The sequence below is a fragment of the Tupaia chinensis genome, unplaced genomic scaffold (genome assembly GCF_000334495.1).
Source record: "Tupaia chinensis unplaced genomic scaffold, TupChi_1.0 Scaffold143756_1, whole genome shotgun sequence".
In the NCBI taxonomy this organism is placed as follows: Eukaryota; Metazoa; Chordata; class Mammalia; order Scandentia; family Tupaiidae; genus Tupaia; species Tupaia belangeri.
In genome coordinates, this window is record NW_006203605.1 from 1,066,264 (window position 1) to 1,089,198 (window position 22,935).

A 22,935-nucleotide genomic window follows, 5' to 3' on the forward strand; every position below is an offset into this window, starting at 1 on the left:
GGCTACTACATGGGAGTCCAGCGACATAGCCATTACACTAACTGCTGGTCCCTTACATATCAGGCCTTTAAACAGAGGGAATCACTCACTGTGGTCAGATGCTTCCGGTGTCACTAAAAACTTCTACATGCGGCCCAGCCACAGAGGTGCAGGCAGCAGGGCAGCGCTAAAAGTTACGAGGCCACAGGGCAGGCCCCCACTCAGGCCTGGGGTGGACCTGAACGCCTCAGGAGTGCCCGAGATGCTCTGGAGAGCCGAGCCAGCCGGACGGCTGGGGAGGGCGGCCCGGGGAACTCTCTCTCTCACATCAAAGAAATGCACTTTTAAAAATTCTACACACGTCTTTTAAATGTGCACTGAAGTATTCTAAATAAGCAGAACTGAGCAGACCGAGACTATGCACCGTTACAGAAAGATGGACTCCACATACTTGCTAAGGTTTTTAATTCCCAAACATCATCTACAATGGTAAAGAATTTGTCAGGATTTTGACTTTTACACCAATATGCTTGAAAAATTACTCATTAGATATCTCATAGCTCTCATCTTTGATAAATTTTATAAATTTAATGGTAAGATATGGATTTTTGCCTTTCCCTATTTGAAATCCAAGCTGCTTACACCCAGCAAGGCCAGCAGTTCTGGCTCACCTGGCATCGCTGACATCGCCAGTCAGACTTGCCGAGGGCCAGGTACAACATTCCTACGTACAGCAATAAACGATCTCTGTGGGGCCCATCCAATGTTGGGAAAAACCCTTTCCTATTTTAAAGAAGACAATCTATTGGGTAAACCAATAGATTGACATCTTCAACAACTTTGATGACATCTTCAACAACTTTGATCTTTAATTTACAAAGTATACCTTGCTAGAAATACAAAGTGAAAATGATGAATGATGCTAATTGAAGATTTTTATATCTTTCCTTTCCAATAAAAGTTATATTTTAAATTATTTTTATTATCGACATTCACACTACAATGTCACTTGCCTTTTTTAAAAGCAAAATCACTTGCCATTGTTTCATAAAACTTCTAGAGATCTTTACTAAGATACTCTACTAAAACTGTGTTAAGTTAAACCACTTACTGCAAACAGCCCACTCTCACGGCCACAGGAACGTGGGGCAGCTGAGTGGCCCACTTCAGGGTCACGTCCTGATAAATATGCAGCATGCTACTGTGGTTTCCGATCAAGGTGTTTACTGTTCCTTCAGAAACTGTAGGTTGAAAATACGGAAAGAGGATATTAGAAAACAGCCATTTAAAACACGAGCTAATTTATTACACAGACTAATTCTAATATCTTGATTTTAATGCATGAAGATTTTAAATAATAGAACATTTTTCAACTTCAAACTAACAAAGTCAAAGAGAAATCAGTGTGTGGACTGGAACCTAAGCAGATAACGGCCAACACTCTGCACCTCATCTAGGAAGCATGGGCCTTCATTAACATGTGACACATGTGGCCAGTGGCTCACTACGTGTTCCCACGGAGGAGCCATCCTTGTAGCCATTACCACTCAGCTTGTAGAAGAGTCTCCTGTTATCTTAGAAGCACCTTCGACGGCCACATGATGGAAACCACTCATGTATGTGTGAGGCCAATTCTACAAGTCACTTTGTATAAAGTGAAAAGATGAAAAACTCAATGTATGCTTTACATCAAACTTCTACGCAAACTCTGAAAGTTAAAGTTCTCATCACATGTTCACTATAAAACTACTTTCCCAGATGTGTAAAATATGTGTATGAGTATGCCTTTTCTGATGAACATGACGCAGTCCTGACGGATGGAGAAGTCTTTCTACACACCTGAGCAATATGGGAGAAAACAACTTGGGCTACAGTCAAGCTTCTTCATGAATCGAATTTGTCCATTGTCCTTGAGGCAAAAAAAGTTCCTCTCACCAAGAACAAACACTGAAGATGCTGACTGGCTGAAAGAGACGACACGTATATCCAGGGCTTGCTCCCCAATATTTAGAGTCCAGTCCATCTGCAAAGCAAGTCCCAGGTCAATGTAGTTGCAAAAAATAAATAAATAATAATCACTTTCATATCAATATAAGTTTTAGAATTGCTTTACAACAAATCAGAAATACAAAGATCGGCTAATCTCCTCTTGTATTTTTGCTATGACCACATTTATGATACTTTATAGATTCTAGATTTTATAGATTCTATAGGTTTCTTGATCTTTTGCAAAATAATATTAGCTATTCCATGGTTTAAAAACACTCATAAAAAGTTATCTGCATCCTGAAAAACTTCCATTAGAAAGCTATTGTGGGCCTACCATGAGGCACAGAGGTTAAGGCATCTGGATCCCACATGGCCAACTCCATGGTTCAAGTCCTGGACCTGGGAAAACCACACTGGGCACACGTACATGCCCATAATCCCAAGAGGAGAATGGGAGAGAAGGGACTGAGGCAGGGCCACTCCCTGGGCAATGCTTTCTCACCTTCCCTCTGGCAAACACACACACCCTAGAGTGGAAAAAAAAAAAAAGAAAAAGAAAGAAAACAAAGAATGCTATTATATTTACTTTAAAAAGAAAAAAGTTAAACATGTAAACCCTAAGGCCAGTATCACAAATGTAATACTTTGATATAAAGATAACTTAAAAGCGTATCAATACGCATGTACAGAGCAGCTATGAAGTTTCTGTGGCAGCACGGCTGGAGCCCTGCCCACGCGGGGGCTGCTCCAGTGAGCACTGCAGCTCTGAGACGTGGCCGTGCTAACCAAATAAGGACGGCTGCAGTGTAGGACACGTGCCTTCCAAGCCATTAACATTTCCCATCAAGAAGACACGTGAGCAAAGAGGAGTGGTTCTGAAAAGCAATGGCTGACAGGCCTGTATGGCATAGGGCTGTGGCGGGGGAAAGCTTCACAAAGAAAATGGACACAGAGAAGTAAGAGGCCCTTGGAGTCAGCTACAACCAACAAATAACAGATCAAAGAAAAAGACACAGACGTTGCATTCTTGTGTGATTTCTTGTCTCCAAGACTTTAGGTATTTACCTACTTTAGATACTGAGAGACCTGCCAAAGGTGTGAAAACAAATAGGGATGATTAGAAAAGCAAACGTCCCCATGTATACAGCAATGTCCATGGGAGGACACTGCACAGAACAGGGGGTGCATCCGACTGCCTCAAGCTGAGCCAGAACGCAGCAGGAAGGCTCAGGGCCATTTGGCTCATGCGCGGCTGACCACTCAGCAGAGTCCGTGGACACAGGTGTGAAGGCTGTCCTCATGGCGCTGTGGAAGGCAGCACTCGCCAGGCGGTCAGCGGCTGTGACTCAGGCTATGATGACTCCTCAGGGCGCACAGGAAGCCACATTTCCAAGGCCACAGTCTAAACTCAGCCACTGAACGCACTGGGCTGACGGGGTACAAGGTGCCCCACTGTGACCTGCCCTCAGGGAAATATACTTATTCTGAACTAACTATTCTGACACTTATTTAGCCTATTAATTAAAAAAATTCTTCCACTTCCAATCAAGATGGAGTGTAGAGAAAGGATTCCCCACCCCACCTGAAACAACCACAAATGAACAAAATACATGAAACATCAGTGTGCAAACACACATCGGACAGCGGAGGACCGTACTCCCTGAACAAGGGAGGACAGACGAGGTGAACGGCATGACTGCCCCTGCCTTGAGAGAGGTTTCGGGCCATGGCACAGGGCAGGGCCCACACAGGGCCAGAAAGTCCTTGAACTGAGATGATGCTCAGGATCGGGAACCAGAGCAGAGGAGTTCACAGGACGGCAGCCCAGAGAGGAAAGAGCACCACGGAGAACCTCTGCAGACCGCCGGGTTCCCCTCGAACACTCGGTTAAGGCCTCACCAGCACATCCACGTAAGGGAACTGGCAAGGGGGGAAGAGAACCAAGCAGGATCAGCACGGAGGGCAAGGGGCACTGCGGATGCCTCCTGGCCAGGCTGGAAACCCATGATCCTGAGGGAACTAGGCAAGGCCTGAAGAAGGCTCCTGCCTCGGAAGTGGGGAACAAGCAACCCTAGACCAGGAACCTCTCTGCTCCCACCTGACAAATCCTAAAGTCAAGACCCCAGCGTCCAACAGGTTCAAAGCAGCTGAGCCTGCACCCCAGGGCTAACCTCAGGAGTAGCTACAGGAACACAGAGATATCTGGCACCCAACAAAGGAAACGGGTTCTTTCCGGACCTCATCAGATTCTTTCCAAATTATCAACAACACGAAGAGGGCCAGCAAATGGCATGGTGGTTGGGGCGCTGAACTCCCAGATGACCGACCGTGGTTCGAGTCCAGAACCTGGTGACTGCTTTCTCATTCTCTCTCTCTCTGAGCACATGCATCATATAGCAAATTTTAAAATAATAATAAATAAAATAATTCTTTAAAAAAAAAAAGGAGGGGCCAGCAGGTGGTGTAGTGGTCAAAGTGCCGGGCTCCCACATGGCTGACCACTGTTTGAGTCCCAGACCAGGCAGCTTGTTTCTCCCCTTTCTCTTTCTCTCTCTTTCTCTCTCTCTCTTTCACCACCGCCTCACAATCAGACAGCGCCCTGAGCACCCGGAACATGCGTGCTCCAACCTCGACAGTGCCCTGAACACCCGGACCACGTGTGCTCTGATGCCGACAGCACCCTGAGCACCCAGCACATGTGTGCCCTGACCCAGGCTGGCTGAGGTCAGGGTGGGGTGGACTCAGCACCAAAGCCCACTGGGCTACTACAGCTCTGTCTCTCTCTATCTCTGTCTCTCTCACTTGTGGAGTAAATAAACTTGAAGTGGAGTGAGGACAGGGGCACAGCAATAAAATGTGAAGCTCTGGCTAGGTCAACCCACATGGGAAAGCCCAGAATTCACATCAGAGACTGGCCTGACACCCAGGCACCTGCACATCCACGACACAGCTGACTGAGGCCAGGATGGTCACAGCATGCAGGCTATGTCAGCCATACTGTCTGTCTGTCTGTCCCTCTCTTTGTGTCTCTCTCACTCATGAAATAATCTTTAAAAAATCAATAGAGGTGAAATATTGCTTTCCTTGACCAAAAATGAAGATTTTCTCCTGATACTTCCTTCTCAAGACTCGTTTCAAGTAGCTTCTACACACTAAGTGTCTAGACAGGTCCAAGTCAACAGGATCCAAACATCTGAATATGATTAGGGTCACAAAATTCCTCAATTCCCACTGAGTCTGATGCACAAAGAGTAAAAACAGAACAGAAGAGAGATTGCAGATCACCTCCTTCTGCACGCCTCTGAATACTCAGATTGAACTTCAAGAATTAGGAAGAAACGCACCATCCATCAAATGACTAGAAATCACCACAGGATCACAAGAAATATTGAAAAGCAAGAAAATACCTCTCCTCCAAGGGAAAAGAATAATTCCTCTTCATGCTCAGACAGTACAATGGAACTCATGGAAATGTCTGATAAAGAATTTAGAATATTCATAATGACAAAGCTAACAGAGATGGAAGAGAAGAGAGACAATGAACTGTAGAAGAAAGGTGCTGATGAGTTCCAGGAGGTGAGGAAATTCTTTCAAGATCTAAAACAGGAAATACACACTATTAAAAAGAATCACATGGACCTGTTAGAGATGAGGGCTATAATACAGGATATAAAAATCTCCCTTGAAAGTATTAAAAGCAGACTAGATCATACTGAAAATCAAATCTCAGATGTAGAAGACAGAATCGCCAGCCTAGAAAAATCCACACAAAGATTGAGAAAACAGCCCCCAAAAATGAGAATAATATACAAGAAATACTAAATACCATCAACATCCAAACATCCAGATAATTGGTATCCCAGAAGGCGAAGAGACTTTTAAGGACATTGATAATCTATTCCATGACATCCTGGAAGAAAACTTTCCAAACCTAGAGAGGCATTCAAAGATCCAGTCCCAAGAAATACAAAGGACCCCAAATAGAATAAACCCAAGAAGATCTTCTTCAAGACACACTATAGCCAAATTGACCAAAATCACAGACAAAGACAAGATACTAAGATTGGCAAGAGAGAAACGTCAAGTTACCTATAAAGGATATCCCATCAGTCTAACAGCTTACCTCTCATCAGAAACAATGCAAGCAAGGAAAGAATGGGAAAATATATTCAAAGCGTTAAGGGAAAAGCAATTTCAACCAAGAATATTGTATCTGGCAAGATTATCCTTCATATGGGAAGAACATACAAGAACATTCTCAGATAAACAAAATCTGAAAGACTTTACCAACACCAGACCAGATCTCCAAGAAGTTCTCAAGGAAGTGCTATACCAGGAAAATTGAATACAGACACACAGAAATAAAAGTTCAAAAACCAAGAAAATGGCCAACTTAATCATAGGGACAAGTCTGGAATTGAATATTATATCGCAGAATTTAATCAGGAAGATCAAACCACAACAGAAGATAGATTAAGTACATGAGACTGAACCGGTGAAATAGCATTTTATGACTTTTGACTAAAACATTGCTGATTTTCTCCTAGGCTTTGTTTTCCGGTTTTAAGCATTTTTGTTCTCTCTTGAGCTCCCATTAGGTTCATGTTTCTACTATTTGAACAGAATTCTAACATGTTTCCTGGCTTTAAACTTTAAGCAAAGTTCCTTAGCATTTCTTGATTTATCCAAGCTAAAACTGCTGTTCTTGAAATTTAAAAATATATTTTAAAATACCTATTTAATGACTGTAGTAAGCTAAAGAGAATCAACTAGGTGCTACCTTATAGTATATTCATTCTACTCAGTATCACGTCTAAAGTCAGACATATATTCACAGATATATATATACCAGCTGACCTTGCTATTGAAAGTAGTTAGATTATTTAAGAAATTTTGTCAATCAATAAAATGTGGGGGACGGGACCAGCAGTTAGCGTAATGGCTATGTCGCTGGACTCCCACATAGTCAACCGCGGTTCAAGTCCCGGACCCAGTGGCTTAAACTCACGCCGGGAGCATGTGTGTGCATGCCCAAGATCCCATGAGGAGAATGAAGGAGAAGGGATTGTGGCATGGCCATCCCCCCTGGGGGGGTGATTTCTCGCTGTCTCTCTGTCTCTCTCTGTCTGTCTGGCGAGCACACGCGCCCTATAGCAAAAAACCTCTCCCTAAAAAAAGAAAAAAAAATGTGAGGGAAAAAAAGGAATGGAAAACAACTGTAGATACCTGAGATAGTGTGGGAGGAGGGTGGGAAATGGGAAATGGCAGAGGGTGAGAAATAGGGGTAAGATATATATATACATATGTATATATATAAAACTAGAGATGGAAAATTACTGATGATATCATATATGATTAAGCCTCTATGCAGTATATTCTGGATGGGCAATCACATTTTGTATGCTGCAATAACACTCAGGGAATTAATGTAAATTAATTAGTAAATTTTAAAAAAATGTTTCAGAAGAAAATTACAGGGCACTTGTAACTAGATTCTAGTTTGTCCATATTTAAGGTATTTTGTGAATCAATAAAATAAGGGAAAAAAAAGTTTAGTATGGAAGGGAGAGAGGAGAAAGAGGAAGGAAAAAACAAGTAAAAGTATGCTTAACTGACAAAAAAATGAGAAGCTATTTGCTGATCAGTTATACAGTAATATCTTTGGGTTGACTGACATGCATAGTATTTGTGCTGGAAAAAGAAATGTTTGACACTGTAAAGATGTGATTAAATGTAAATAAATTAATTAATTTTAAAAAATTAATAAACTGGGGACCAGCAGTTAGCGTAATGGCTATGTCGCTGGACTCCCACGTAGTCGACCGCAGTTCGAGTCCCGGACCTGGTGGCTTAAACTCACGCCGGGCGCGTGTGCGTGCGTGCCCAAGATCCCGAGAGGAGAATGGAGGAGAAGGGATTGCGGCATGGCCATCCCCCCTGGGGGGTGATTTCCTGCTTTCTATCTCTCTGTCTCTCTCTGTCCGTCTGGCAAGCGCACGTGCCCTATAGCAGAAACCTCTCAAAAAAAAAAGTTAATAAACTGAAATTAACCCAAAACTGATATGGATATTAGAATTAGACAAGGATAGTAAAACATAATACAAGTTAAATAAGAAACATTCAAATTAAATTTATAAAGATTAAATTTATACCAAACAGGCATTAGTACCAGATTAGACACTGTAGAAAAAAGATTCATAATCTTGAAAACATAGCAATAGAAATTATCCCAAATGAAATAGTGAGAAAAAAAGTTTTTCAAAATTAAAAGAAAATCTGTGAACTGTGAGATAACTTCAAGCCTAAATGTATATAAAATTGAAATCCTTAAAACAGAGAAACATTTTAAGAATTAATGACTAAAATTTTTCTAAATTTTATGAAAACTATAAATTCACAGATAGAAGTAGTTCAACAAAAGCTAAGCAATAAAAGGGAGTGGGGGATAAAAAAAGAAAGGAAAGTACTACTTACAATCTAAAATGAGGAATAGCAGACAACTTAAAAAAGACCCAGAGAAAAAAGGCATTAGGTACAGAGGAATAAAGATAAGGATGAAAACAGATTTCTCATCAAAAACAATGCAAACCAAAGGACACTGGAGGACAGAACCAGCTGTTGGCATAATGGTTAAGTCATTGGACTCCCATATATTCCACCATGGTTCAAGTCCAGACCTGGTAGCTTAAAACTCATGCCAGGTGCATGTGCGTGCGTGCCCAAAATCCCACTAGGAGAATGGAGGAGAAGGGACTGCAGTATGGCCATCCCCCCTGGGGGTTGATTTCTCGCTTTTATTCTCTCTGTCTCTCTCTGTCTGGCAAGCGCAAGTGCCCTATAACAAAAATCTTTCTAAAAAGGACACTGGAGAAGTCCCTTAAAGTATTAGGGAAGAAAAAGTTAACAACTTAAAAAATTCTATGCCAAACAAAAATATTTTAAAATATAAAAGGAAAATATTTTCTAACAATCAGAAACAGAAAGAATTCACTACCAACAGACCATATGGAAAGAAATATGAAAGAAAGTTCTTCAGGAGAAAAAAAAAATGACACCAAATAAAAATAAGGAGCTATACAAATTAAAGAAGAATACTAGAAATGGTAACGACATGGGTAAATATATTGTTCTCATAATTTAAATCTCATTAAAGGATAACTGATGGGCTAGCCAGTGGGTAGTTACGTGTAAGCCCTATATGAAATGAATATCTATATATCTCTCTCTCCCTCCCTCTGTGAAGGAATAAACATTTTTTTTTTTAGGTATCCCACTAGATAGGTTGTTTCTTCTTCAACAGATCCAACAATGTTCCATGGTATCACAGTCCTGCCAAGTGACTGTCACGTAAGATAAAAAAAATTTTCATTTCTATTTCTTACTCTACACAGTAATTAATAGAAAATGGGAAAATCCCTCAAAGGTAACTGCTTTCAGAATACATCTTCAGCATGAGGCATGGAGTAGTACCAATAAATAACTGAACGAGCAAGGAGATGATATTCCATGCATAAGAAAAACCAGATGCAGAAGCCTAGAATTAAGAAAGTCCATGGACTGGAACCAGCAGTTTGCGTAACGGCTATGTCGCTGGACTCCCACATAGTCGACTGCGGTTCGCATCCTGGACCCGGTGGCTTAAAACTCACGCCAGGCGCATGTGCGTGCATGCGTGCCCAAGATCCCGAGAGGAGAATGGAGGAGAAGGGATTGCGGCATGACCATCCCCCCTGGGGAGTGATTTCTCGCTTTCTGTCTCTATGTCTCTGTCTGTCTGGTGAGTGCACGCGCCCTATAGTAAAAACCTCTCAAAAAAAAAAAAAAAAAAAGTCCATGGACTATGTGGGTGGCATGAGAAGCCCCAAGTGGCGGGGTGCAGATTATAAGGGCCTCATAGAAGAAGATACTCCTGAAGAGAAAGTCAGAGGCACTCCAATCGTCATTATCATCTTCATATTCCAGACCTTCTGCTAAGTGCTACGTATATGCACATAAAATTATCTATTGACAACATTGTAACGTGGGTATCATCACTATTTTGCAACTGAGATTTAGTAAGGTTAACTTGCTCAAATTTTCTCAAAAAATAAGTAACTATAGCTCTCAAGACCTCGTTGTTCTAATGTCTGCACTTCAGCTGTTCCTAATTCAATGCTTCCTCGCACTGCTCAGGGCTGTAGTGATCTTTCATCTTCTAGCACAGCCAGAAAAATGCATCTTCCCATTCTTGACTCTTAAAGTTAACCTTCCTTCCTACCACCTCCCTAACTTCTATACTCTGATACAGAAAATTCTGTATAGCCTTTTCTGATATTAGTATTTAAATCCCAATTTCTCTGTTAAATTTCTTTCAGGCTCACACCGTTTCCATTATAATTTTAGCTCCATTCTGTAGTCTAACTACCTGTGGAGGTGCTGAAGATAAGGAAGAGCTCACAGGCACCAGTTATTCCCCAACTTCGGTTAAACAAAGACATCACCATTTATTTCTTCAAATTATTCTTCAAATTATCAAACTTCGACCTTGTCTTTGAGGTAATTCTATCTTTGCGGGCTGAGAATATTTTATCTTTTATTTATACACTGGGTCACATGCCTATTAGTAGCAAAATATTTGAAGAATTAATTGCCAGTTTTTAAATTTTATGAAGTCCATAAATCCACAGGTACAAGAAGCTCAACAATTCTGAAGCTAAAAAAAATAAGAAAAGTACACATCTAACCTGATTGCTCAAAACAAGTGATAAGAGGGTCACCTGAAGGCATGATGGGTAAGAAGGGTGTATCCTGCCTGGCTACCTGCACAGTGCAAGTCCTAGAGTCAGTGGCTTGAAAACACACAGAGCACATGTGCACACATGTGCATTCATCCAGAGAGGAGAATGGAAAAGGGACTGTAGCATGGCCATCCCCGTAGGGGTGATTTCTCACCTCATTCTGTGTGTGTGTGTGTGTGTGTGTGTGTCTTTCCAGTGAGTGAACACACCCTCTAGCAACGCTGCTACATTTTTAAAAATATAGCTCAAAAAAAAATTAAGAGAAATTTTGAAAAGCAGTCAGAGAAAATGGACCTTATAAACAAAAACGATGTACATAATTTTTCCTATGAAATGGGTACTTTCTAAACGTCTATCTTTTCATTGGTTTACAGTCACCTTTGTTTGAAGTGACCCTGTATGGACATCAACAGGCCTAGTGATATGCCTTTACACACCTTTATACCTTTATACACTGTGACCATGACAGGCATGTGTCATGGTCAACACTTGCCCACTAAATTCCTGGGTCATTTAATACAGACAGAGAGAGAGGAAATGGCTTAAACACACACATTTTTAATTTTCTTCCCAAGAATGCTTATTCTTAACAAACATCTGTGATTATATATGGCATCACTGAAATCTTTATTTACTGTTAAAAATCCTTACAACTAGTCTTTTTCCAGAACCAAGTTTTTGCTGTTCCGTCTCCTGCCTTTTATCTGCATCCGTTGCAAAAGCAAGTACTTGGTACCTGTGTGAAAGACATGGAGAAGTTGTAAGTGACTTCACAATTAAAAAGTATAAATTATTTTAAACCCTAAAAACACATAATCTGTCAATGTTACAAATCACCTTTTCCTTGACTATGATAACTACAAAATTTAAGATTGAGTTCCTATTGAATGATAAGATGACATGAGACCACGTAAAACTGTCATGATAAAAATTACAACCATAGGGACCAGCAGTTAGCGTAATGGCTATGTCGCTGGACTCCCACGTAGTCGACCGCAGTTCGAGTCCCAGACCTGGTGGCTTAAAACTCACACCGGGCGCGTGTGCGTGCGTGCCCAAGATCCCGAGAGGAGAATGGAGGAGAAGGGATTGTGGCGTGGCCATCCCCCCCGGGGGGTGATTTCTCGCTTTCTGTCTGTCTGTCTCTGTCTGTCTGGCAAGCGCACGTGCCCTATAGCAAAAAAAAAAAAAAATTACAACCATGCATCACAATCATTTTATACTATGAAAACTGCTGTCCCATCAAAGCACTTCCAACAGAATTCTATGACAAATAATAATACATATGAAAGATCTGGCTCTTAAGTACCAAATAGACTGAAAAAAAATGCAAATAATGCAAAGTACTCAGAGCTAGTAGAAATTAATAAATAATCTACAGAATTAAGAAAAACTGAATTTAATCCCCACTTAAACCACTTACACAAATTAACCACTCTGTGTCTTAGCTTGCCATCCATAAAATAAGAATCATAAACTCTAGCTCGAATATTATTAAGTGGATTAAAAAATAAATTGCAGGGCTAACTTGGTGGAAGAGTAACACACAGCTCAAGTGACACTGGATCCATATGGGAGGTCACTGGTTTGGTTCCCTGGTGGACCTGTACACATCAGGCACATGCACCCATGGCCCTGGCTGCCTGGGAAGGCTCAGAGGGACCCTGGCATGAAACCCTGTTAAGATCTCATGATGCTGGTCTTTCCTCTCTCACACCCTCCCTCTCTTTCTCTTTGTTTCTATATATATGAGTGTGTGTGTGTGTGTGTGTGTGTGTGTGTATACTTTTTAGTTTTCTTATATACATATATATATATATGCACACACATTCAATTACTGTATATTATTACATGATACCAAATGAATTTTCCCATCATAAATACACTGCATATTGGTTTGGTCAAAAACATTACATATACATTATAGTCAACAGATTGCTTTCCATTTTGGGTCCCTTACATGTTTTGCTCCTTTCCTCTTCCTCTTGAGTCCCTCCTTCTCACCCTCCCCCATTTCTACCCTCTCCCCCCACTAATATATATATATATATTAGTGGGGACATACAATGCCTCTCTTTCATAGTCTAGCTTGCTTCACTCAGTAAATCTTCCATATTTGTTCACTTTCTATCAAATGCCAGGGTCTTCTTGTTTTTGATGGCTGAGTAGTATTCCATAGTGTGTATGGAAAATAGTGTGCCACAATTTTTCAATCCATTCATCTGTTCATGGACATCTGAGTTGGTTCCATATCTTAGCAATTGTAAATAATGCCCCAATAAACATGGATGTGCAAGCACTTTTGTGACAGTGTGCTCCTGTCCTTTGGGTAGACTACCCAGGAGTGGGACTGCTGGAACATATGGTGGTTCTATTTGTAGGTCCTTGAGGACTCTCCATATTGTTATCCACAGTGGCTGAACTAACTTACATTCTCACCAACAGTGTAGGAGAGTTCTCGTTTCACCATAGCCTTGCCAGCACTTAATCATTTTTCTTTTTATTTTTTTAATCCTAGCCATTCTGACTGGGGTTAGGTGGTATCTCATTGTGGTTTTGATCTGTGTCTCCCTTATAAGGAATATTTTTCATTTTAAATTTATTTATTTTATGTTCACTCACTGAACATCATTGTGACATACAAAATGTGATTTTCCATCCAGAATACACTGTATAGTGGCTTAATCATACATGTTATTGTCAACAAATAATTTTTCACTTCTTGTTTCATATATATATATGAGATATATATATTTCCTCCCTATTTCTCACTCTCTGCCATTTCCCACTCTCCTCCCATACTGTCTCTGGTATCTACAGTTGCTTTCCATTCCTTTTTTCCCCCCACATTTTATTGATCCACAAAATATCTTAATTATAAATCTAACTACTTTTAATAGCAAGTTAAGCTGATTTATACATATCTGTGAACACATGTCTGACTTTCAGCATAAAATTCTGTGAGTACAATGAATATATTATCAAGTAGCACCTCGCTGAAGCTATATAGCTTACTGTGGTCATTAAATAGGTATTTTTTAATATATTTTTTAATTTCAAGAAAAGCAGTTTTAGCTTTAATAAATCAAAATCAAAAAATGTTAAGAGAACTTTACTTAAGATTTAAAGTCAGGAAATAGGTTAGGATTCTGTTCAAATAGTAGGTACATGAACCTATCAACAGCTCAAGAGAAGACAAAAATCCTTAAATCTGGAAAATAAAGCATAGAGGGAAATCAGTAATGTTTTAGTCAAAACTCATAAAATTCTCTTTCACCAGTTTAGTCTCATGTACTTTATCTTCTGTTGTGGTCTGAACTTTCTGTTTAAATTCTGCAAGATAACATTGAACTCTGGACTTGTCCCTACCGTTAAGTTGGCCGTTTTCTTAGTTGCTTTTGAACTCTTATTTCTGTGAATCTATATTTAGTTTTCCTGATATAGCACTCCCTTCAGAACTTCTTGGAGATCTGGTCTGGTGTTGGTAAATTCTTTCAGATTTTGTTTATCTGAGAATGTTCTTGTCTTTTCTTTTCACATGAAGGATAATCTTGCCAGGTATAGTATTCCTGGTTGAAATTGTTCTTCACTTAATACTTTGAATATATTTTCCCATTCTTTCTTCACTTGCATTGTTTCCGATAATAAGTCCACTGTTAGCCTGATGGGATGTCCTTTGTAGGTAACTTGACATTTCTCTCTTGCCAATCTTAGTATCTTGTATTTGTCTGTAGTTTGGTCAATCTGGCTATAATGTGTCTTGAAGAAGATCTTCTTGGGTTCATTCTATTTGGGGTCCTTTATATTTCTTCTGACTGGAACTTTGAATGCCTCTCTACGTTTGGAAAGTTTTCTTCCAGGACTTCATGGAATAGATTATCAATGCCCTTATTAGTTTCTTCACCTTCTGAGATACCAATTACCCAGATGTTTGGATGTTTAATAGTATCTAGTATTTCTCATATATTACTTTCATTTGGGGGGCTATTTTCTCAGTCTTCATGCTAAATTTTTCTAGGAAAGCAATTCTGTCTTCTATATCTGAGATTCGATCTTTTTTTTTTGAGAGAGATTTTCACTATAGGGCACGTGCGCTCGCCAGACAGACAGAGAGAGACAGAGAGACAGAAAGCGAGATATCACCCCCCAGGGGGGATGGTCACGCCGCAATCCCTTCTCCTCCATTCTCCTCTCGGGATCTTGGGCACGTACGCACATGCTCCCGGCTTGAGTTTTAAGCCACCAGGTCCGAGATGCGAACCGCAGTCGACTACGTGGGAGTCCAGCGACATAGCCATTACGCTAACTGCTGGTTTCGATCTTTTGTATGATCTAGTTTGTTACTAATACTTTTGAGGGAGGTTTTTGATTTCCTGTACTACAGCCTTCATCTCTAACAGTTCTGTTTGATTCTTTTTTATGGTGTGTATTTCCTTTTTCAGATAGTGCAAGAACTTCCTCATCTCCTGGAACTCATTAGCTATCTTCTCCTGCATCATCTGGAGTTAATTGTCTCTCTTCTCTTGCATTTCTGTTAGCTTTGCCACTATGAATATTATAAATTCCTTATCAGACATTTTGACGAGTTCCATTGTACTATCTGTGGATGAAGAGTAAAGCAAGTGCTCCTCCAAAATGGAGTTGCGCCTCCAAGAGAAGTGGGGAATAAAGCAGGAGCTACTCCATCTTGGAGAAGCACCTCCATTATAAGCTGTTAGATTCCTATAACTAAAAACTCACCTTCTCCTTTTTGCATAAGAATGACTAACATTTCTATTGTTCTTAAAACCCCACTCCTCCTAGTTGCCTTAAGGTACAGTCTCTAGTCCTTGGACCTTGCCCAGAGCCATGGAGGCCACTGAGAAGGCATTATGTTTAGGTAGTGATGAAACATACCCTTAGGGATAATTGACCTGGTTGTTCTACTTCTATAATGCACTTTTGATTTTACCACTTAAAACCCTACTCCCTACCCTTCCAAGTCCACCACACCCTGTCCTTGTGATCATCATGTCATCTGGGAGAAAAATTTGTGATCTTTGCCTTCATAAACAACCTTCTCCCTACACTCAGAGCTGCGGAGTTTTGAGAGACATGAGTCCCCCCTATGCTACTGGCTTAATAAACTCCAATAAATTTGGCTATGTCTGGATGTCCTCTTATTTCTCACTGATTAGACTATAACAAAGAGGAGTTATTCGTTCCCCAGGGAAGAGGTATTTTCTTGGTTTCTCATATTTCCTGTGTCTCTGTGGTGATTTCTAGTCATCCTATGGGTTATACAACTCTTCCTAATTTCTTGAAGTTCAGTCTGAGTGTTCAGAGGCATGCAGGAGGAGGTGATCTGCAATCTCTCTTCCATTCCATTTTTCTCCCTTTGTGCAGCGGATTCAGTGGGAATTGAGGAATATTCTGACTCTAATTGTATTCAGATGTTTAGCTACAGTTCACTTAGACCCATCTAGACACTCAGTGTGGAGGCTGAACAGCAAAGTGATGAAGGTAAAAGAAAACTGAAAATAAAACAAAGAGGAAAAAATGAAAAAAACAAATTAAAGCAAAAAATGAAAACCGCACAGCATACAAAGGAATTTTTCACAGCTCAAATAGAGCTCAGAAGGCCTGCATTTTTGCCTCTCCTAAGTGGGGGGGGAGGGGGAGAAAGGTGAAAATTAACAAGATAAAGAAGGGTCTGAGAGCCAAGAAAACACTTTATCTTTAAAAGAAATTAAAAGACAGAGAAAGAGTCAGAGAGGATACAGGGAGTGCCCTACCACTCTAGAACGGGATCTGCAGGATGAAATCTCAGCAGAAAATCTTCAGTCTTAGTCCCTGAAAGGAATTGTTGACAGCTCAAATGCAGCAGACATCTCAGAAGGCCTGTGTTTTTGCCTCTCTACTCTAGAATGGGATCTGGAGGGTGAAGTCTCAGCAGAAAATCTTGTCTTAGTCCCTGAAAGGAACTGTTCACAGCTCAAATGCACCCTTATAATAAGAAATGTTGAGCATATTTTCCTGTTTCCTGGCCGTTCCTATGTCTCCTTAGAGAGTTATCTAAGGAGATCAGATCATTTGCCCATCTTTCCATTGTGTTGATTTTTTTTTCAGGTAAGCTGCTTGAATTCCCTGTATATTCCGGTTACCAGTCCCATATCTAATGCATAGTATGCAAATATATTCTCCCATTCTACTGGTTGTCAAGTCACACTAATTACTGTGTCTGTTGCTGTGTAGAAACTTCTTAATCTGATATAATCCTGTAGTAGGCAGTTAGTAATAAGGGCAGCCCTAAGAGAATAGCGGAAGGACACATGTCACATCAATCACAATTTATCAGGAGTTACAACCAGACCTTCCATGAGATGTCTTCTTCCCACCTAGGCCCTGGCAGGAGAAAGCCTGGAATTCAAATAAAGGACATCGATAGTGTGACAAACCTTCCACCATTAAATATTCATGATCACCTCTGGTAATAAAAATAACACCTAAACCAGTTCCAAACACAGAAGTTGCTACCTAGCAAAAGTATTTTGGGTGTACTTCTTTTCTAAAATCTTTCTTTCCTATTAAATTCTCTTTTCTACCTACTTTTATTGTGGCTGTGGCTTTATTTTTCACCTAAGGACAGGTCTCTAATTTTAGTGGGTCCAGATTGGACCCAAAGATCCAAGGACTTCACAACACAGGTCAACACTCTCCCATCCTATGACAATCCCACGTGTCTGTTTTTAGAATTATTGTGCTTTGGGGGTCTTATTTAAGAAGTCCTTGCCTATGTTAATGTTCCCAAGAGTTTCCTCTGTGTTATCTACCAGTAGTTTTATAGTTGAGGTCTTAGGTTTAGATCTTTTTTTGAGTTGATTTTTGTTAACAGTGAGAGACAGGAGTCCACTTTCTTTTTTTCTGCAGGTGGATGCCCAGTTTTTCCAGCACCTTTTGTTAAAGAGATGTTTTGGGTTTTTTTGTTTTGTTTTGTTTTTCAGTTTGGGATATGACCTTTATTGAGCTTATCCACCAGAGTGGATATAATGTCTGTACAAAACCAAATGTTTGTTACTATAACTTCCTCATCACAATTAAAATCCAAACAGTTTTTTTTTAAACAGTCAACTCAATCAAAACCCACTACTTCGGAATCAATAGCTTCTTTGAAGCCACAGTAACACTGAAATATGGCTAAGACTCGATGCAGAAATCTGGTTGGTTGGAAAGCTAATTTAACTTCCAACTTGCTCAAATAGAATTACAAAAAGGCAAAACTGTGTTTTCCACAGAGATGCAGTCCCCTGGAATCGCCAACACTGGACAGCTGTTAGAGTATTGAGAGTCCTGAGATAATGAGGAATCCAGGCATCCTTTAGACAGTCTTCTGCTGTCCTTTCTTCCCAATCAGAGATTTGTAGATGTGTGGAATAACCCACCACCAGCAATTGTAGCCTTGATGAGAGTCCAATTCCTCATCTCCACGAATAGCAAGTTGCAAGTGACGAGGAGGAGTAATATGCTTTACCTTTAAGTCTTTTGATGCATTTCCTGCCAGTTCAAATATCTCTGTAGTGAGGTACTCCAGGGTTGCAGCGCTGTACACAGCAGCCATCGCGCCCACACATCCATGGCTGGTAGTCCTAGATTTCAGGTGCTGATGAATACAGGCCACTGGAACTGCAAGCTGGCCCTCTGTGAGCGGGAAACTGCCTTTGTCTTGGCCTTTCTGAGTCTTTCTCAGCCTTATTGCCAGCCATTTCAAATTCTGCTGAAACTCATACAAGCAAGGCAGAAAAAAGGCTAGTCAGAAATACAGTGAGATGCCACCAGCTATTCCTTCATCACACCACGATTCAAATTGCCAGAGAGATTTTCGTTTCCCTGCTGGATTGACTGGTGCCCTCTGACAAAAATCAGTGGGCTGTATTTTGGGGGGTTTATTTCTGGGGTATCTATTCTGTCCCATTGGTCCACATGACTGTTTTTGGTGCTAGTACCATGCTGTTTTGATTATCACAGCTTTATAATATATTTTGAGTTCAGAGAATGAGATGCTACCTACTCCACTCTTCTTGCACAGAATTGCCTTGGCAATATGGGGTCTTTTATGAGTCTAGACAAATCCTGATTGTTTTTTCTAAATCTGTGAAGACTGGTACTTTTATTGGGATTGCATTAAATTTGTAGATTATTTTGGGTAGAATTGGTATTTTGATTATATTAATTCTTACAATCCAGAAACATAGGATGTCTTTCCACTTTTTTGTGTCTTTTTCTATTTCTCTGTTTAGTTTTGCATAGTTTTCCTTCTTAGGTTAAGTTTATTCCTAGGTATCTTATACTTTTTATGGCAATTATAAATGGGATTGTTTTCATTTGTACTTCAGTCTGTTCTTTGTTGGCATATACAAATGCTATAGGATTTTGTATGTTCCTTTCCTATCCTACCACTTTACTTTATTCATTTATCATTTCCAGGACTTTGTGAATTCTTTTAGATTTTCTATGCATATAATCATGTCATCTGCAAATAGAGATAATTTCACCTCTTGTTTCCCTAGAATGTTTTTTATTTTATTTTCTTCTCTGATTGTATTGACTAGGACTTCTAGTACTATGGGGTCATTGGAAAAGTCATGATGTGTTTTTCTATGGAAAAATGTGTCATGACTTTTCCAATGACCCAATATATTAAAAAGGAGCGGAGAAAGTGGGCAGCCATGTCTTGTATCAATTTTTAGTGGAAAATCTTTCAGCTTTTCCCCCTTCTGTATGATGTCAGTTATGGGCTTTTCACATATGGCTTTATTGTGTTGAACAATGTCCCTTCTATGCCAATTTTGCTGAGAGTCTTAATCATGAATAGATGTTGTATTTTATCAAATACATTTTCTGTACCAATTGATATGATCACATGGTTTTTGTCCTTTTTTCTGTTAATATTGTGTGCTACATTTATGGTTTTGCATATGTTGAACCATCTTTGCACCCCTGGAATAAAGCCTACGTGGTTGTGCTGTATAATCTGTTTAATGTGTTGCTGGATACAATTTGCTAATATCTTGTTGAGAGTTTTTGCATCTATGTTCATCAAAGATATTGGTCTGTAGTTTTCTCTTTTTTAATTTCCTTTTCTATTTTGGGAATATGGATGATGGAGGCTTCTTAAAATGAGTTTGGGAGGGTTCCTTCCTTTTTGATCTTTAGAAATAGCAGTTAGCATAATGGCTATGTCGCTGGACTCTCACGTAGTTGACCGCGGTTCGAGTCCTGGACCCGGTGGCTTAAATTCATGCCGGGCACGTGTGCATGCGTGCCCAAGATCCCGAGAGGAGAATGGAGGAGAAGGGATTGTGGGGTGGCCGTCCCCCCCCTCCCAGGGGGATGATTTCTCGCTTTCTGCCTCTCTGTCTCTCTCTGTCTGTCTGGCAAGCGCACGCACCTTATAGCAAAAACCTCTCCAAAAAAAAAAAGAAAGAAAGAAATAGTTTCTAAATGTGGGTCAAGTTTTGTAGAATTCACAAGTGACACCATCGGAAACCTGAGTTTTTCTTTGTTGGGAGGTTTTTTTTATTACTGATTCAATTTCATTGCTTGTTATTGGTCTATTCAGGTTTTCTATGTCTTCCCAATTCGATCTTAGTAGATTACACACATCCAGAAATTTGTCCATCTCATCCAGGTTTTCTTGTTTGTTGGTGTACAGTGGCTCACAGTATTCTCTAATGATCTTTCATATTTTTGTTCTGTTGTTACATTTCCTGTTTCATTGCAAATTTGATTTATCTGATTCCTTTCTCACACCTGCTTAATTAACTAACAGTGTATCAATTTTGTTTATCTTGTCAAATAAGCAGCTTGGGTTTCATTTCTTTTCTATATAGTTCGTTTATTCTGAATTTCATTTATTTCTGCTCGAATCTTTGTTATTTCTTTTCTCCTGGAACTTTGGGGGGTTTTGTTGTTTTTTCAATTCCCTGAGGTGCGCTGCTAGGTGGTTCATTTGTCGCCTTTCCATCTTTTCCTTATGTGCACTAATTGCTATGAACTTCCCTCTTATGACTGCTCTCCCTACCGATTATGGAAACTAGTATACTTGCAACCTTTGGTTTCAATGAATCTTTTTATTTCAGTCTTAATTTCTTCAGTAGTTGTGAAAGTCATTCAGGAGTAGGTTATTTATTTTCCATATATTTGTTTATTTTCAAGTGGTTTTCTTTTCTGAAATTAAGTTCAATTCTATCATGGTTGAAGACGATGCTGGGCATAGTTTTTATGCCTTTGAATCTGTAAAGATTTTTAAAGAGTAAATAAATAATAAAAACTACCTACTACAATATCTGATTTGGGGGAGGTGTGGAGACAGACACACAGACAACTGAGCCTCTTCTAGACACCTGGTGCTGACAGAGGCCACATGAGGGCCAGCAAACACACAGCAGGACAGAGTAACAGGGCTGGAAAGACATGCCCATGGGGTAGGCTTGGGAGGTCAGAGCTGAGCTTTACAGGGTGAGTGAAAAAGCTAATGCTGGTGAGGGGGGAGATGCTGTGCAGGGGAAGACCTGAGGGCCAGGACGCAAAGAGGAGGGACACACAGCAGGAAGGGCGAGTCGGGGAAACAAGACAGAAAGGTAGGAGTGAGGCCTCAGCTCCCAAGAACTATGCCAAAACCCCACCAGCAGCTGCTGCAGACGCCTCCACGCCACCAAGACCCTTCACTGCCCAGCATTTCCAACAGTGCGGGATAACTAGCCTTCACGTGCCAACCCCGGTCCAGGTCATAGTGACAGCACCCGCTGGTCACCATCCCAGGGCTGGCCTCCTCACAGTGCTCACCTCAGGCAGCTAATGCCATAGGTGGTTCATTTCCTGCAGACCAACTACCAGAGGATGGTATGGGTATTGATGAGATTGCAGCAGAAACCTAAGGCTCCTTGATGGGTCTAAGCTCCTTATATAAGTACAAAGAGCTATTATGTTGTCTGAGGAATAAGTGAACCCCTTAAGTGGCCTCATTAACATCAAAACAGCAGGCAGACACACAGCCAAAACTGACTCCTGATTTCCAAGCCCGGACCATTTTCCTTCCTGGAAAACAACTCAGTAGAGTATTTTATTACTTACATGTAACTGGCAGTAAATTTAGATGATGACAAACTTACAATAGCATCTATTTTATGGTTCTTCCTTAACTCCTGTTAACTGTGACCAGTAATGTGCATGAAAATCTATTTCCAAAACCAAACAATTCCAAGCAGACTTGGAAATGCTGAAATAAAACACTAGCAGAAATAGTCTGCCTTCAAATGGAGGCTAACACCCTTTTGTCCCTGGGTCTCTAGCCCACCAGCCTGCCCTGTGGATTTTGGACTCGCCAGCCCCATAGCTCACATTCCCAGGACTGAAAAGATCAGCAGACTACAGCCTAAGGCATGGAAAGACGCAGGGACAGAAACCCAAGTGTTCCAGCAGGCACTCGGACTCGCATTCAACGTCGGAGGTGCAGCGGCCAGCAGCGAGGGACTTGGGCTCCTGCCACCAATTTTGTGACAAAAGCATTACAGCCCAGACACAGTTCAGTCAGCAGCTGCTTGGATCACTGGGATACATGCCGAACTCAGGGCAAACTTCTGGAGGCTCAACAGGCTTCTCTCAGAAACACTGGAACCTCCTGGTCTCTCGTAGGCTCCCACTGCCAACAGCAGCTCCACCGTCAGCTCTCCACGGGCAGGACGAGCTGCCTCCACCGCAGGGCCCACCCCAGCACCTGGCACTCCCCAGGATGCCCACATGCACTGGTCCAGCAAATGCCCGGAAAGGGTGCAGCCAGCTGGAAAGCCCAGCAAAGGCCGGGGCGCCGGAGCAAAAACGGCCCACGGACTTGGGGATGGGGACTGAAGGCAGGAGCGTCTGAGCCCCAGGGAGAGGAGAAGCCGCGCTGCAGAGTGGATAGATGGGCAGTGGCCAGCGAGATCGAGCAATGAGCGTTTGACTGAAGAACTTGTGGTGGTTGTTCTCTTGGAGATTTCTTTAAAAATAAGTGGGCGGAAAGGCAGTCATCACAGAGATGGTTTCCATTTACAAAATCTATCAGTAGTTTAAGAAGTCAGACTCCAGGCTCTCCAAATAAAATTTTAAAATAAAGTAAAAAAAAAAAAAAAAAAAAAAAAAAAAAAAAAAAACTTCTTTTCTTACCACTTGA

General features: G+C 40.8%; 1 protein-coding gene and 1 pseudogene across 6 annotated transcripts in view; both read right to left on the minus strand.

Annotated features, from left to right (window-relative positions):
* The window catches only part of BBS9 (Bardet-Biedl syndrome 9), a 296,326-nt gene that overhangs the window by 179,521 nt on the left and 93,870 nt on the right, over positions 1–22,935 (minus strand). For all 6 annotated transcript variants that reach the window (XM_027766864.1, XM_027766861.1, XM_027766860.1 and 3 more), the window contains 3 exons: positions 11,397–11,481; positions 1,819–2,002; positions 1,091–1,220 (listed from right to left, as the gene is read on the minus strand). In XM_027766864.1, the coding sequence (XP_027622665.1) occupies positions 1,091–1,220; positions 1,819–2,002; positions 11,397–11,481 (399 nt within the window). The remainder of the gene's footprint in view (positions 1–1,090; positions 1,221–1,818; positions 2,003–11,396; positions 11,482–22,935) is intronic.
* Positions 18,045–18,487, minus strand: LOC102496089 (histone H2A.Z pseudogene; annotated as a pseudogene).